This window comes from Rousettus aegyptiacus, unplaced genomic scaffold, assembly GCF_014176215.1.
Source record: "Rousettus aegyptiacus isolate mRouAeg1 unplaced genomic scaffold, mRouAeg1.p scaffold_m13_p_13, whole genome shotgun sequence".
NCBI classification, from domain to species: domain Eukaryota; kingdom Metazoa; phylum Chordata; class Mammalia; order Chiroptera; family Pteropodidae; genus Rousettus; species Rousettus aegyptiacus.
In genome coordinates this window covers 54,393,241-54,406,674 of record NW_023416288.1, presented here as the reverse complement: position 1 = coordinate 54,406,674, position 13,434 = coordinate 54,393,241, and the positions used below count along the sequence as shown (strand labels likewise).

The 13,434-nt window shown below is 54.8% G+C and overlaps 1 protein-coding gene across 1 annotated transcript in view; it reads left to right on the top strand.

The window, feature by feature from the left end:
• The window catches only part of TMEM178B (transmembrane protein 178B), a 298,285-nt gene extending 286,319 nt beyond the window's left edge, over positions 1 to 11,966 (top strand). The window contains exon 4 of the mRNA XM_036230821.1: positions 9,642 to 11,966. Coding sequence (XP_036086714.1) covers positions 9,642 to 9,892 — 251 coding nt within the window. The 3' untranslated portion in view covers positions 9,893 to 11,966. The remainder of the gene's footprint in view (positions 1 to 9,641) is intronic.
• Positions 11,967 to 13,434: the final 1,468 nt, after the last annotated feature.

The window sequence follows — 13,434 nt, the reverse complement described above, 5'->3', positions numbered from 1 at the left end:
AAATGCGGACGGGGCAGCGCCCCCCTGCGTCCCGGAGGACTCGGGGGGAACCTCTTCCGCACTTACGAAAGGTCCTTGACCCACATTCTACGGCGAGTCCCAGCACTCCTCCTGGGGCTCCGAGCCCCAGGCCCCATAAGCTCTTGTGCAAGCCCACCGGTGCCGTCGTGTAACTCGTCCTGGACGTTGTCACCTCTCTGAGCCCAAAGCCAAGTTGCATCACCCCGCAGGGCCTGTCTCAGAAGTGTGTTCGGAGATTTTCCAACTCCCGTGGTTCTGGTTCTAACAGAGTCCCCAAAGTGGAGGGCCCCGAGTGAGCATTCTGTCGGGTCTCTGTCGAGAGCGCTTGGCTTCCAGGCGTAGCGTTTTCCCTGGGGTGGAGCCGGGCAGAACGGAGTGGGCCACGGAGGTGACAGCGACAGCCGCGTTTCTTCTCGCCCTCCGGAGCAGTTCTTCCGCACCTTCACTTAGAGCTTTCTATTTTTAATGCCGTTCCTTACATATAGAAAGCAATTTCAACTTCTCGAAGCCTTTTCACATTTATTATTGTCGCTCTTCAGAATAATCCTGCCGAGAGGGTATTATTCAGATGCCGAACTTTTGTAAAATAACGCTTCCTGAAATCCAAGGGTCCCATTGAAACGCAAGACGGGTGCGTTTAGGCATGGGCACACCCGCGTACCCTGACCGCAGCGATCACTACACGGTTTGGGACGAGGGGAGGAGGATGGAGGATGGGAGGACCCGGCATAGTCTCCACTTTATTTCCCTCTGGGTTTCAAAGTCCACGTTTTCACCTCAAAGCTCCACAGCCTAGAAATGCATTCCTCCCAGTGATCTGGATTTGACGCTCAGTGCTGTGTGTAACACAAACAGCAGGGCTGGAGGGAGTTAAGGTTCATGAGAACACACGCAGAGACACGAGGGTGACCCTTTAATTGATTGTCAGGTGGCCTGTTCCAGACCGTAAACGTTTATGGATCCAGAAAGAGTATAGACACTCAGTGAAGGCTTCTTGGGAGACTCAGGACTTGGATTGGCCCATGAAGGGCGACCGTAGGGGCGGCTGCAGGGACTCTGTGCAGACTTGGGGGGGGGGGGGTTGGCCACATCAGACTCTGGTCCAGGAGATCTTAGTAAACTCCCATCACAACAAAGCACATCGACTTTAATACCTTTTACCGTTTGCTCAACCCAGTAGACGTTCGGAAAGGCTCTACCTTTGGTATGGAAGCCGCCAAGGCCACTGACCTTGTGACCTAATCTAAATATGCACCTAAGGGAATTAACGGGTTGATTGGTATGGAGTGGAAGTAACATAGGGACGGAGAAAAAACCCCAGGCTGTCCCCCAGCTGTGGCTTCAGGCCCGTTGCAGCTACGGGGTCACAAAGTCTGGAAGCACACGTCGTCTCATTTTATCACGTATCGAAGTGCTGTGTTAATTGGCCACTAACTGTGTGGTCACCTGTTGGATTCGGTGGCCAGGTCTGCCAGACAAAACAGCACGGCCCGGGCGGCTTACACGAGACACATGTCTTCCTCAGGGTTCTGGAGGCTGGAAGTCCAAGGTCAGGTGTCAGCAGGGCCGGCTCCTCTGAGGCCGCTCTCCCTGGCCTGCAGGTGGCCGCCCTCTTGCTTCCGGTCCACGTGATCCTCCCTCTGTATGTGCAGCCGTCAGCGTCCCTGTGATGGTCCTAATCGCCTCTTCTTGGTGAGGACGCGTTGGACCAGGGCCCACCTTAATGGCCTCATTTAACTTAATCACCTCTTTAATGGCCCCGTCTCCAAATATGGTCACATTCTGAGGCACTGGGGTTCAGACTTCAACATAAATTTTGCAAGGACACAAATTCAGTCCATGACACCTGTTTCTAGATTTGGTGGCCACCCCGAAGGTGTCTAAAGACCAGGGGATAAGTTCTATGATAGGAATGCGGAAGCATCTGCTTTAGAACCGATGCCAACCTGTGTAAATGGGTCAGACCCTTTCGGTGCTTGAGGTGGGGTGTGACATTACTATGACATAATGACGTCTGAACTTAGGGCAGCCTGGCGGCGTGTAGACACAGCCTCGGAAACACAAATGCTGCTTCTCCCGGGGGTGTGTTGACGCTCACACGGCGTCTCTGCCTGGAGCATTCGCAGGGTTTGCGGAATGATGGATGAGTTCGTCCTAATTCAGGGCCCCCTCCCTTGCAGCGTGTTCTCCGGAGCCTGTGACCGCCCCCTGCCTCATCTCAGCGAACCCCTAAGGCGTCTTGGGTGTAAAGCCCCGTGTGACCTGCCCATTGGCTGCTGCTGCTGCCGCGGTGTATAATTCCACAGTCATTTGTATTCCATGCAGGTCTGAGCAAAGCTATAAAGTGTTCTCAAGAGCTAAATGCTACCTAGGCATTTAATGTGAGCAAAGGAAGGGTTTGTACCCATCAGCTTCCGAGGGTGCCGACGCCGCTCCTGGAGGAGAGGGGGTCCTTTCTCTGTTCGCCGAGTTGCTTGCTTCCTGTCTTAAAGATGGGAGAGCGGCTGCAGGGGAGTGTCTTAGGGAGGACACCCCTGCCATGGCCACCCAGGAGGGCACTCCTGCAGCAACAGCTCTGCAGCAAGCCGTTGGGCTTGGGTCAGAACAGACGTTCTCAGGCCACGTGGCCACAAGGCGACAGGCAAGCGTTAGGGACACACAGACGTCGTTCCTTGTTTCCAAGAGCGAAAAATGTCACGCAGATGGGTTTCCGGCCCTAGAAAGCTGCAGAAGCGGTACTCCAGCAAAGTTCTGGGCACAACTTGGTCCCATAAGGAGCAGCTACTTGGGAAAAGGCCTGTGCGCGCAATCTGTAACTGCCCCCGAACCCTGTGAGCAGCTTCGCGGGGGCCTCGGTTTCCTGGGTGACGGCATCTTGCGTTAGAGCATTTCTGCAGCCTGGCCTGAGGCCTCAAGCTTGATGCTGTTTCTCCGCAGGGTCCACCGGTGTGGCATTACCACCATGGCTGCTCCGACACTCCATGTCCGACCCCGAGCCCCTTCCGGCGAAGGCTGACCCGCAGCAGCCACACAGGAGGCCCCGTCTCGTCTGCCCCACACACCTGCACTCAGGGCTCAGACGTGGGCTGAGCAGGGAGTTAACACCAGAACTCTGAGGATCACTTGAAATTATCTTTGTAATGAGCCTTTTAGGCGGTCCTGGGATAGGACTGTCATCGGGTTGCTGATTGAGTGTTCCCTGGTGACATTTCGGCGTTGCCAAGGAATTAGCTGCCCAGCTGGAGTTTCCTAACATTAGCCACACACGCCAAGGACCCACGTTTCTTTGCTTCCACTGGGTTAAGGCACTATCTTTTCTTTAACTTAACTTAGCGAGGATGAATTTCTGTGGTCCTTGCAGTATCGCCATTTGGTGCCAGAATGGAGACCAGGGAACCTGGAGGAAGGGTGACCAATGTGTCCCACTCAGCCCAGGACTTGCCAGTTTTAGGACCAAAAGTCCCACATTCCGGGGACACACCTGCCACTCCCACCAACTCCCAGGCAAACTGGGATGGTTGGTCACCCTGCTCAGGACGCAAGACTTGGAAAGAGAAAAGGAGTCAGAAACTTAAGGGAGCGGGGGCTTATGGAGGAAGCACTGGAAATCCACATGTAGCCAGGGAATGCCTTAAACTCACTGCGTCCCCGGGGACTGGGGATGCATAATTACATGATATACGATGTCACATGGTCCACTGAATCTGTCATGTGCCAGTGGTGGTTCAAGGCAGAGCGGAGGGCGGCATTGCCAGAAGGAGCGGGAGGGGGGCTTTCCAGCCCAAGAAGACAGAAGGAGGCCGGGAAGCCCCGACGGGGAACCCCCGACGGGGACCGAGGGTCACCTAGAGAAGTGGGACCAAGCCTGGTTGGAGGCGCAACTTGGAAACCGAGGGCAGAGATAATCAAGCAGGAGGAAGCTGTCAAACAGCCAAGAAGCTAAAACCGGGGGAAAACTGGAATCTAGTATTTGGCGACGAGCGAAACATTAATTAGAGATGGCGGCACCCGGACGGAGGTGGGCGAGGGGGCTGAGTCTGGTGTTGGCACCGGAGTTGGCAGTCCGGGCGAGAAACCTGTGTCATGCCTCTCACCCTCGCTCTGCCTCGGCGGTGCCGGGGGTCCAGGGGGCAGGGCCAGGGGGTTCGGCGTGGGCAGCCAGCCCAGAGCGCCGCACGGCCCTCTTCCCGGCCGGTGCCGACAGCAGGGCACACAGACAGGCGTGACCAGGGCGAGGCCACAGTTCACAAGGCGATGTCATGGGCGTGGCCGCTGAAACAGCTTCAGGTGGAGATGGCCATCAAAGGAAGCAGGTGCCACGTTTGAGCGATCGGAAGGAATTTACGTTGACCGAGTTTGTGGCGCCCGCTGGCCGTGACGTCCCTCTCGCAGGCGGAGCTTGCGCATAGGGACACTCTGGGTTCCCTCGATGCCAGAGGGTCTCGTCAGCTGTAGCTACACGGGGTGGTGCCGGCTCCTCCGGCTGGACCTCCTGAGCCCTGAGTCCGCGTGAATGAGACTCCTGGCACAGAGAGGGTAATTAGACGGTCGTCTCATTTCTCACCCCAGCCAGCTGCGGCTGACAGGCTGGGCCGGCTGCCTGGAGGGCTGTGCTGAGCCCGAGTCCGGCGCCCCTTCCAGAACCAGCAGGAACGAGGGTTGAGATTGATTAGCCGTTTCTGCCAGAGGCTTAGACTTGCCACTAATGGATGCCATCGGACTTCGCTGTCCAAAGTATAGTTCCCATAACGACATACCTCAAGGTCCCCTTGCAAATGGACAAGGCTACTGCTTCTCAAAAAATCTTTAAATCACTGGACTCCTTTCTTCAGATGACATTTCACATGGAAACAGCTCGGAGCAGGGCTATTCTGGCCAAAGAGAGGAGAGCTAGGGGTCCCTTTCCCAGTGGCGGCCCCTGAGACAGCTCCGTGGAACGTGGTTTGGAAACCACTGGAAGGCACCGCTCAGGAGGGGGCCAGGGAGGCTTCCTCTGCGAGGATGACATTTGAACTGAGATCGAGAAGAGCTAGAAGGAGGCCATTCCAGGCACAGGGTCACAGCAAGCGCAAAGGCCCTGGGGCGGGTACAGGCTTAGCTAGTTCGAGACAGAGCGCTGTGTAGAGTGTAGGGATTGCAGGGGTCAAGGTAAGAATGAGGGTCAAGGTAAGGCCAGGTAGGGAGGCAGCGTCCATTGGTAAAGCCATAGCGGCAGGGTAAGGAGTTCGGGTTTGATTCTGAGTATGAGAGGAAGCTATTGGAGGGTTTTAAGCAGGAAAGAGAATTGTAATCTGATTAAATTTGTAAACTATTGCTGGCTACAATATGGGGGGCAAGAGGAGGCAGGACAATTGTGTTACAGTATGTCACGCGAGGCCCGGCTAGGACAGCGGCTGTGAGCATCGCACGAGTTGGAGGTGCATGGGGGTCTGCGGGCACACCTTCCCGTCTCTGGCGTAGGCACCCGGGGCAACCAAGGCTCACCCAGAGCAGGTGAAGGCCTCCTTTTCTCTTATCACCTGCAGAATTTCCATTCATCCTTTAAGACCCAGCACAACTGTCTCTATCAGAGAGTCGACTCTTACCGTGTACTACTAAGTATTATTCCTTTTCCTAAAGACCGATGGATATGGGAGGGACCTGATAGTCACCTGCTCTGGCTCCGATGAGGGGACCAAAGGCTCCGAGCTGCTCCCGAACTCGGGTCCCTCAGTCCCCACCCTGGTGCGGTTTCCACCCCATCCTCAGCTTTTCATTTATGTGTGTCTCACATCCTCAGCTAGAGAAGCTGCTTTTTTTTCCCCCCATCTTTTTATATGAGATTTAATTAAAGATTCTTAAGAGCAGGGATCTTATCTTCTCCAGTGACCTCCCGAGCATCCAGCGTAATACTCTTTGCTGCCTGGCCCTTCTGCCCGTCATGGGGCTCACCGCCACGGGGATGTGCCCTTCCTGCACCCCACTGCGGTTAACGTGCCACCCCGCACGGACCCGGCACCCCACGGCTGCGGTCCCCAACTTCCCTGGGCAGCGGTGCACCTTCCGCTCCCCACAGCCAGGCCGGAGCGCGTGGCGCAGCCTCACTCGGAAGGGTCGGGCTGGGGCCGCGTTCTTCTTATTGAATTGTTACACTCCGACCGCGATTAGTCTTGGAGTCTAATTGGAATTAGGCCCAAACCCCAAGCCAGGGCAGAGAGGCGGGGTGTGTATTAAGACGTGACTATGCATTGTTACTTTGCCTTTCTTGGCTCCTCACTGGTCTCTCAGTAAGTGCTCATGAGAAATAAAATGGCAGAGTCTGAAGACCTGGCCCCAGAGGCGAGAGGAGGACTCATACTTGCCCAAAGGACCACCGTCCTTTCGGAGAAGGGAAGGCGGCTGCAGTTCCCGGGGCCGTCACGTTGACCGCCCTTTGATCGAGATATGTTTTCTGGCAGAAGCATTTAAAACCTGTGTTCGTCCCCCAGAGAATCCCAGTGAGGTGGGGCGGTGGCGGGGAGCGGAGAGGAGGCCCCTGCACCCCACACTCCCCAGTTAGTCACCAGGCCACAGGTCCGAGAGTTGGGCTCCTTGCTGGACAGAAACCTGGGTCAGGCAGGGTCCTCGCCCATCCACCGTCCCGTCTCTCCCAGTGCTGGTCGGAGCGCATCGCTATTTCAGTTGTCAGAATCCGCTGTTTAAGTATCAATAGCAGCGTATTACTCATTCAGTCCACTTACCGATGATCTACCAGGTGCCTGCATGAGTTTACTTGTGATTATTAATGCACGTCTTCTAACTGGAACCTGTAAGTGCAGAAGTGCATAAAAATAGAAATCCCCGCTCACAACGGCAAAGAGTAGCGTGTGTGGAAAGGAACAGAACGTGTTCCAGCTCTTCCCACTTTGTGACCGGGAACTTCCTGACGAGGTGCAGAGGTGGCCCGCTTCGCAGGCTGTCCTAAATGGGAACCTCGTGTTTTCCCCATCTCTGGAAATACCGACAAATGCTAACGGACAAAAGGAATTTTAAAAGAAACTGACAGGAAGTTAAGGCAAGACATTTCCTCCAATTAACCGTATTAACATAACGTAGCAACAAGATGTATGTTACCAACAGATCAGGCCATTTCCAGTCGGTAATTAGGTCCACACGGACCTAATCTCTTCGCTCCCGGTTTATCAACCACATCCTGTGTGTCTGTCCGCCCTGTCTGCAGAACGCACCGTTAAGACAGTGCATGGCGAGCTTTTCTAGCTATTGGCAACTTGGGGAGATCAAAACTGCCTTGAGGGTGACCTTCTCTCCCAGAACAGATCCCTGGTCTTAACCAGGAGTATAACGCACCTTTCGATGAGAAGAAGCGTCTCCATTTTTAAGATACCCTATTAGAGTCCTCGGGTGACCTTGGTTCCATCCAGAGCTTCGATGTATAAGATGGTGGCTCAGATCACATCTGTAGCTCAGAACTTTCAACCAGGCTCCAGATCTGTGGGTCCAAGAGCCTTAGCATCCCACAGGCAGCTCGAATCTGAACGCAGCACACGTGCACATGCACACACATGTACACGCACGCACGCACACACATACTCTCTCTCTTTCTGTCCTAAATCTAAATTTGAGTAAATGATGTCATTGCATACCCAGGTTTCCAAACCAGACATTGAAAGCTCACTCGGGACACAAGGAGGCCAGCCCTGGTTTGTTAAAATTTGAATTATTTGAAGCCAGTGTCAACAGGAAGCTTTCTTTGGCGCTCGCAGGCCCAGGCCCTTGCCTGCTGGCGGCCACACCCCACAGGCCGCCCCCTGCCCTCTGGGTCCCCGCCACTTCCTCCGACACGTGGGTCCGTGTCTCAGTTACGGTGCTTTTAGTGTTCAGTTCTTTGGTTATTGGTAAAATTGGGCGTTTTTCACATTTATCTTCCTTTGTAACATGAACGTTGGACTGTTAAGTTTCATCTTTGTCCAATGAAACCATTTCCCTGACCCAGAGCTTCCAAAGCGCGGTCACTGGATCACCCAAGAACTTGTGAAAAATACGGATTCTCAGCCGGCCCCCCACCCGAGGCCGACTGAAGCAGAAACTGCGGAGACCAGCACTCAGCTTAGCAAGCCCCCCAGGACTCCAGACCACCCTGCCCCAGACTCGGGATTCACCTTGAACCCAGGCGCACAACAGGGGGACCCATGAAAGGACTCACCTTGCGTGACACCAACCTTAAACGGCCCAGAGGATAAGACTGCAAACTCCAGGGCGACTAGCCTGCCTCAGGTCACAGCCCTGGCTGCCACCTGCTAGCTGTGTGATCCTAGGCAGATGGCCTAACCTCTCTGGGCCTCAGTTTCCTCAATTGCTAAAATGGGGATGATAAGATAACTTCCCTCATAGGTTTGTTTTAGGAATTGAAGGTTCAGTACATATTAAGCACTTGGCGCAGTTCCCAGCACGCAGCGCTTTATAAATGTTAGTTATGACCGCTGCTGCCGTGGCCATGTAAATTACCAAAAGCTTGCGGGCCCGACGTCGGGAAGAAATTAGGTCGGCTCTTACAGAAACTCGGCCATCAGGAAGCAAGAGAGCTTAAACATCAACACAGTGCATGTCCGCTTGTTCTCACCACCTAAAAAAATATGCTGCCCCCTGTCTCCAGCCTTCCCAAACTGTGCGCACTTCTTCAGGCCACTCCTCTAGTCTCCGCAGTGACAGAACACAGATAAGGCACAAGGAACACCGGAGAAGCTCTCGAACGCGTTTCGGGCGCCCCTAATATCCCCGTCGGCTGAAAATAGGTTTATAACTCTATGCCCCTTCATAACATTCTGTCTCCTCCAGCAGCCTTCTCATTGGAGGTTAATCTGAGTGATATTTTAAGAGGCGATCCCAACATTTGCGTTTGAGAAGTGCCTCAGGAAGACGAGGTTAGACGAGTTAACTCGAGCAGACCGCCGATGATGAACGTTCACGGGGAGTCGCACGCAGATGTCGCCAGGGGTGTTTGATTCCACGGATTCCGCTTCCACTTGACAAAGGAGCGATGTCCCGGGGAGAGTGCGCCGTGGAGAGCCCTTCGGGGAGTGTTGTCTTGTGGGAAACGGGAAAGGGCTCCCCGGGCTCGGGTGGCCTGGTGGTTCCTAATGGATTAAAGGAAAATCTAGTGTTGTAATAAGACATTCTGTATAGAAAAGAAAAAGAATAAAGTTTTTAATTTTTTTTTTATCTCTTTAAAGAAGGAGCAGATGGGGTATTTTCTGTGGCTCCAAAAAAAATAAGACAATGAACTTTTAAATGCTTTACAAAGACGAACCGAATGCTCTTTGCTCACTACGCCCTACACGGAACTCTACCATGATGCTTATTCAGTATTTCCCCAAAAGAGAGACTTTCCGAGTTTGTCCAGGGTTGGGCAGTTATTGGAGGGCGAGGGGGCCTGATCCCTTAATGCCTTCCTCTCCATGGACATTTCCGGATGTCGATCTCGGTGGCAGGTTGCTCTTACTTGGATCTTTTCTTTTTTTCTCACTCGAGGGAATTGAAACTGTAATAAACCTCACCTCTCTCTCTCTCTCTCTCTCTCTCTCTCTCCTCCTCCCTGTCCTCCTCCGTTGCCCTGGCCCCTTGTGTCTTCCCCTGCCCTTCAGGAACCTTCTGCATCATTTCACTGTGCACCTGTGTGGCCGGAATCAACTTCGAGCTGTCGCGCTACCCGCGCTACCTGTATGGACTCCCCGATGATGTCAGCCATGGCTACGGGTGGTCCATGTTCTGTGCATGGGGGGGCCTGGGGCTCACACTCATCTCGGGGTTCTTCTGTACCTTGGCCCCTTCTGTCCAGCCTGTCCCGAGGACCAACTGCCCTAAATCCAGACCCGAGAATGGGACAGTGTGCTAAAAAACAAACCCACACACACACACACACACACACACCACGCATACACACACACACACACATATATATATAAATATATATATAATATACATATATAAAAGGAAACTGAGTCGAGGCGATGCCAGTGCCGAGGCGCGGCGGAGTCGGCCCGGGCACCGCGTCGCGCGGGACTTCGAGCTGCCTCGTCACCGCGCTGGGGACGCCGTCCCCGTCACGTGGCGCTTCCGTCACTTCCTGACTTTTGGCTCCATGGTTTCTTGAAGACAGAATGAACGCCACCGCTCGCGACAGCATCCTGATTCCCGTCCCTGGCGAGGACGCGGTGGTGGCCTGGGAAGGTGGCAGTGCCAGTGGCCCGGGGCGGCCCAGATACGGGGAAGGATGTGCCAATCCACCGGGCCAAGGGGAGAGGACGCCACCCCGCCACCGATCACGTCCCCGAGGAGCGAAGCCCCGAGTTCCTAGAACGGAACCGCGTCTCCGAGGCCGTCCGCAGAGCCTGTCCTCCGGCTGCCCTGCCCGGCCCGCCTGCCTTCCTGGCCCGCCAGCCGCGCGCGAGAAGTGGAAGAGAAAGCGAGAGGGAAGTTTTCTCTTTGCTGCCAAACTTTCGGACAAAGTTTCAGCGGTGGGAAGGGGGAGAGAACGACATGCTGAGAGGCAAGATCCGCACCGATTAAAGGACAGTGCGGCGGATGCTCAGAAAACCCAGGCTCACCTTCCAGCTGCCTTACGCCCAGTTCAAAAGAGGCCGCCCTGCCCCGCCCCCGCCCGCGCCCCTCGGGCAGGTCGGAGCCGTGGAGTGATGCTGTGATGTGTGCGTGTGTGCGCGTGTGTGCGCGTGTAACTATGGGTGGTTTCCTCTCTCTCATTTTCACCATTTTAAATGGAAATACTGCGTATGGCTGTCGTCTCTCTATCCTCGGTGGTGGTTCCATGGCCTGGCACAGCGGCCCCGAGACCCAGGAAGCATAGCGAGGGTCAGGCCCACGTGGGTGCCGGCTCCGCGGCCCCCGATCCCCGGAGCGTGTGCGTGTGGTGGCTGTTTTCCGAGTGTGAAGTTGTATCGTTTGTGTTGCATTTTTCTGTTATTTTTAGTGCAGCTGAAATTCCCAGAGGGCAGAGCCAAGAACGAGGCCACGGGGCAGAGGATCCCGCGGCTCTTCACACCGGAGCGCCCGGTCCTCTACTTTTGGAAGTTCGAGACACAGCTGGGCACAAAAGCCATGCGAGAAGAGGGGGAGCTCGGTGCAGGAGGGAGAGGGCGCGGGCGGGACCTTTCCCTCCCCACCCCGGACGCTGTCCTTCTCACTGGACACCCACCCCTGCCCTGGGGGCGACTGCTGTGCAGTGGGTCACGGGCAGAGAGAGCAGCTCCATGTCCCATGCGCTCAAGTTTGTATGATACTGTGTAAATTAACGGCGAACTCTTGACTCTTTCCGTCTTATTCCCTCTTCTCTTGATATTCAAGGCCATGAATCCCAAAGCAGCCGTCGCCGTGGCTAGTGCCCGCACGGGCAGCGTAAACCCAGCCCGGAGTCTCAGGCTCGCTTGAGCAGAAACGGGCACTGCAGGTGGCGGCCACCTCCCCGCGTCCGCCAGAGCATTGCGAAAGCTGTAGGGGCAGGAGTGAGGGGGGCAGCAGCGGACAGTCACCTCGGCGACCCTGCCGAGGCCGAGCAGCCCTGGGGAGGCGAGGAGAGCGTCCCCAAGCCGTACAGCGGGGGGTCAGCCATGTAGCCGAGCGTGCAGATGCTTCAGAAACAAATGTGCTTTGGGAACTTTGCCCACCTCCCAGCAGCCTCCTCCCACCCACGCTCTGCTCCATCCCTCCCCTCGCCGGGCTCCCAGTCCTGCCTGTCTGCTCGTCCGCTCTTTCTGCGCACGCACGCGTGTGTGTGCATGTGATTCCCGTGCGGGCAGGACGTCTGGGGTGCACGAGTGGACCCGAATGGGGATCTCTGTGTGCGTGCATCTCTCTGGTGCGTTTTGTGTGCACGTGTGTCAGCACGCACCTGGACGCAGGTGTGGCTGTGTCCCGTGCGTCAGTGCCCTGGGCCTGGGTGTGCCGGGAGGTGGGGGGGGGGGGCGGGGAGGCGTGCACAGGAAACGCTGTTAGCACCCGGCTGAGCCTCTAAGGACTGTTTCTAAAACAAAGGATTTATTCTATAAGAAGGGAAATGATTTTCAGGAAAACCCACTGTTTCAATTGTACAGGGAACTGTTTAAAATTTTTCTTTGAAAAGTGAGATTTCCCTCGTGAGGGGAAGGGCACACGTGGGCTTGAGGAAAAGTGAGGAGAAGTATCTCAGATTGAGAGGCCTTGTATCTTCTTCCGAGTGTCCTGAGTAGGCTCTGCCGAGCAGAGGGAGGCAGGTGTCCACGGGTGTCCGTTTGGGGCAGAGGGCTTGTCTGTGGCCAGACCCAAATTCCAGCTGTTTTCCAGTTGCAGGAAAACAGGGAAAGAGTTGCAAATGGGGCGATACGCTGTCAATCATTTAGACTTTTCTTTCGTGACCATGTTTGGGGACACCGCCTCACGGACCTATCACAACGTACACTCTTTTTTCATGCCATAAATAGATCATCCACTCTCTCTCTCTCTCTCCATCTACTAATCTTTACGATGGACCATTAACACAGCTTACTGCATCCCTTTAAAACCTTCCCGAAATGTAACAAGGACCCCTGGGGAAGAAGTAAACCATCTGAGCTCAGGTCACCGTCAGCAGGGCCAGAGCTTTGAGCTGCTGCCTTTTCTTCCTAGTGGGGCTGGACGGGTACAGATACACGCACTCCGGGGTCTGGTCTTGCTTGGGGCCCAGAAGATGCCCAGGCATTTGGCCATATGGAAGCCCTTACAGATGGCAAGTCCTGGCCAGTGGGAGAACTTGCTAGGTGACCTTGACCCCTTCGGCATAGGTGCTGAACCCCACGTTAAGACGGGCCGCTCCAAGCAGTTCCTGAAGCTTCATGCTGTGAGGAGGCTGAGGAAAAAGAGAAGGGAGGGAGAGAGGAGAAGGAAGGGGGGATCTTGACCATAGACATTTTAGGTCAGATTCTGCTAACTCCAGATCAACGGAGAACCAAACCTTCTGAGGGATTGAGGGTCAGCAATGTCCCTGAAGCCCCTGGCCTCACCCCCCAGGTCAAGTTCAGATTTCTGACAGACAGGGGTGCAAGGCCTCTGACCACGTATGTGTTCTGAGCTCCATGCACATCAGCCTTGCGCATGGGGGAGTCACTTCCGCTTTTCTTTCTTTCCTCATCCTATGAGATTGGGGATTCAGGAAAATGGGGTGTCTGCCTAGAGAGAGGTCCTATTTCTTCCTCTCCCCATTTTGGGAGTTAGTTATAGTTTCTTATATTTCCTTCTCCTCTCTCTGCTCACTTCCACTTTCCTTCTGCATCAACTTTGGTCGATTAAAATAGTTCATCTCTTGAGAGACTCATACACTCCAAGCAGCCCCCTTCCTTGTTTCTTACGGCTGTGGGTTTTATGAGGAGGTCTGTGGCTCCCTGGCATCAAAACAGAGAGTATTTTAAA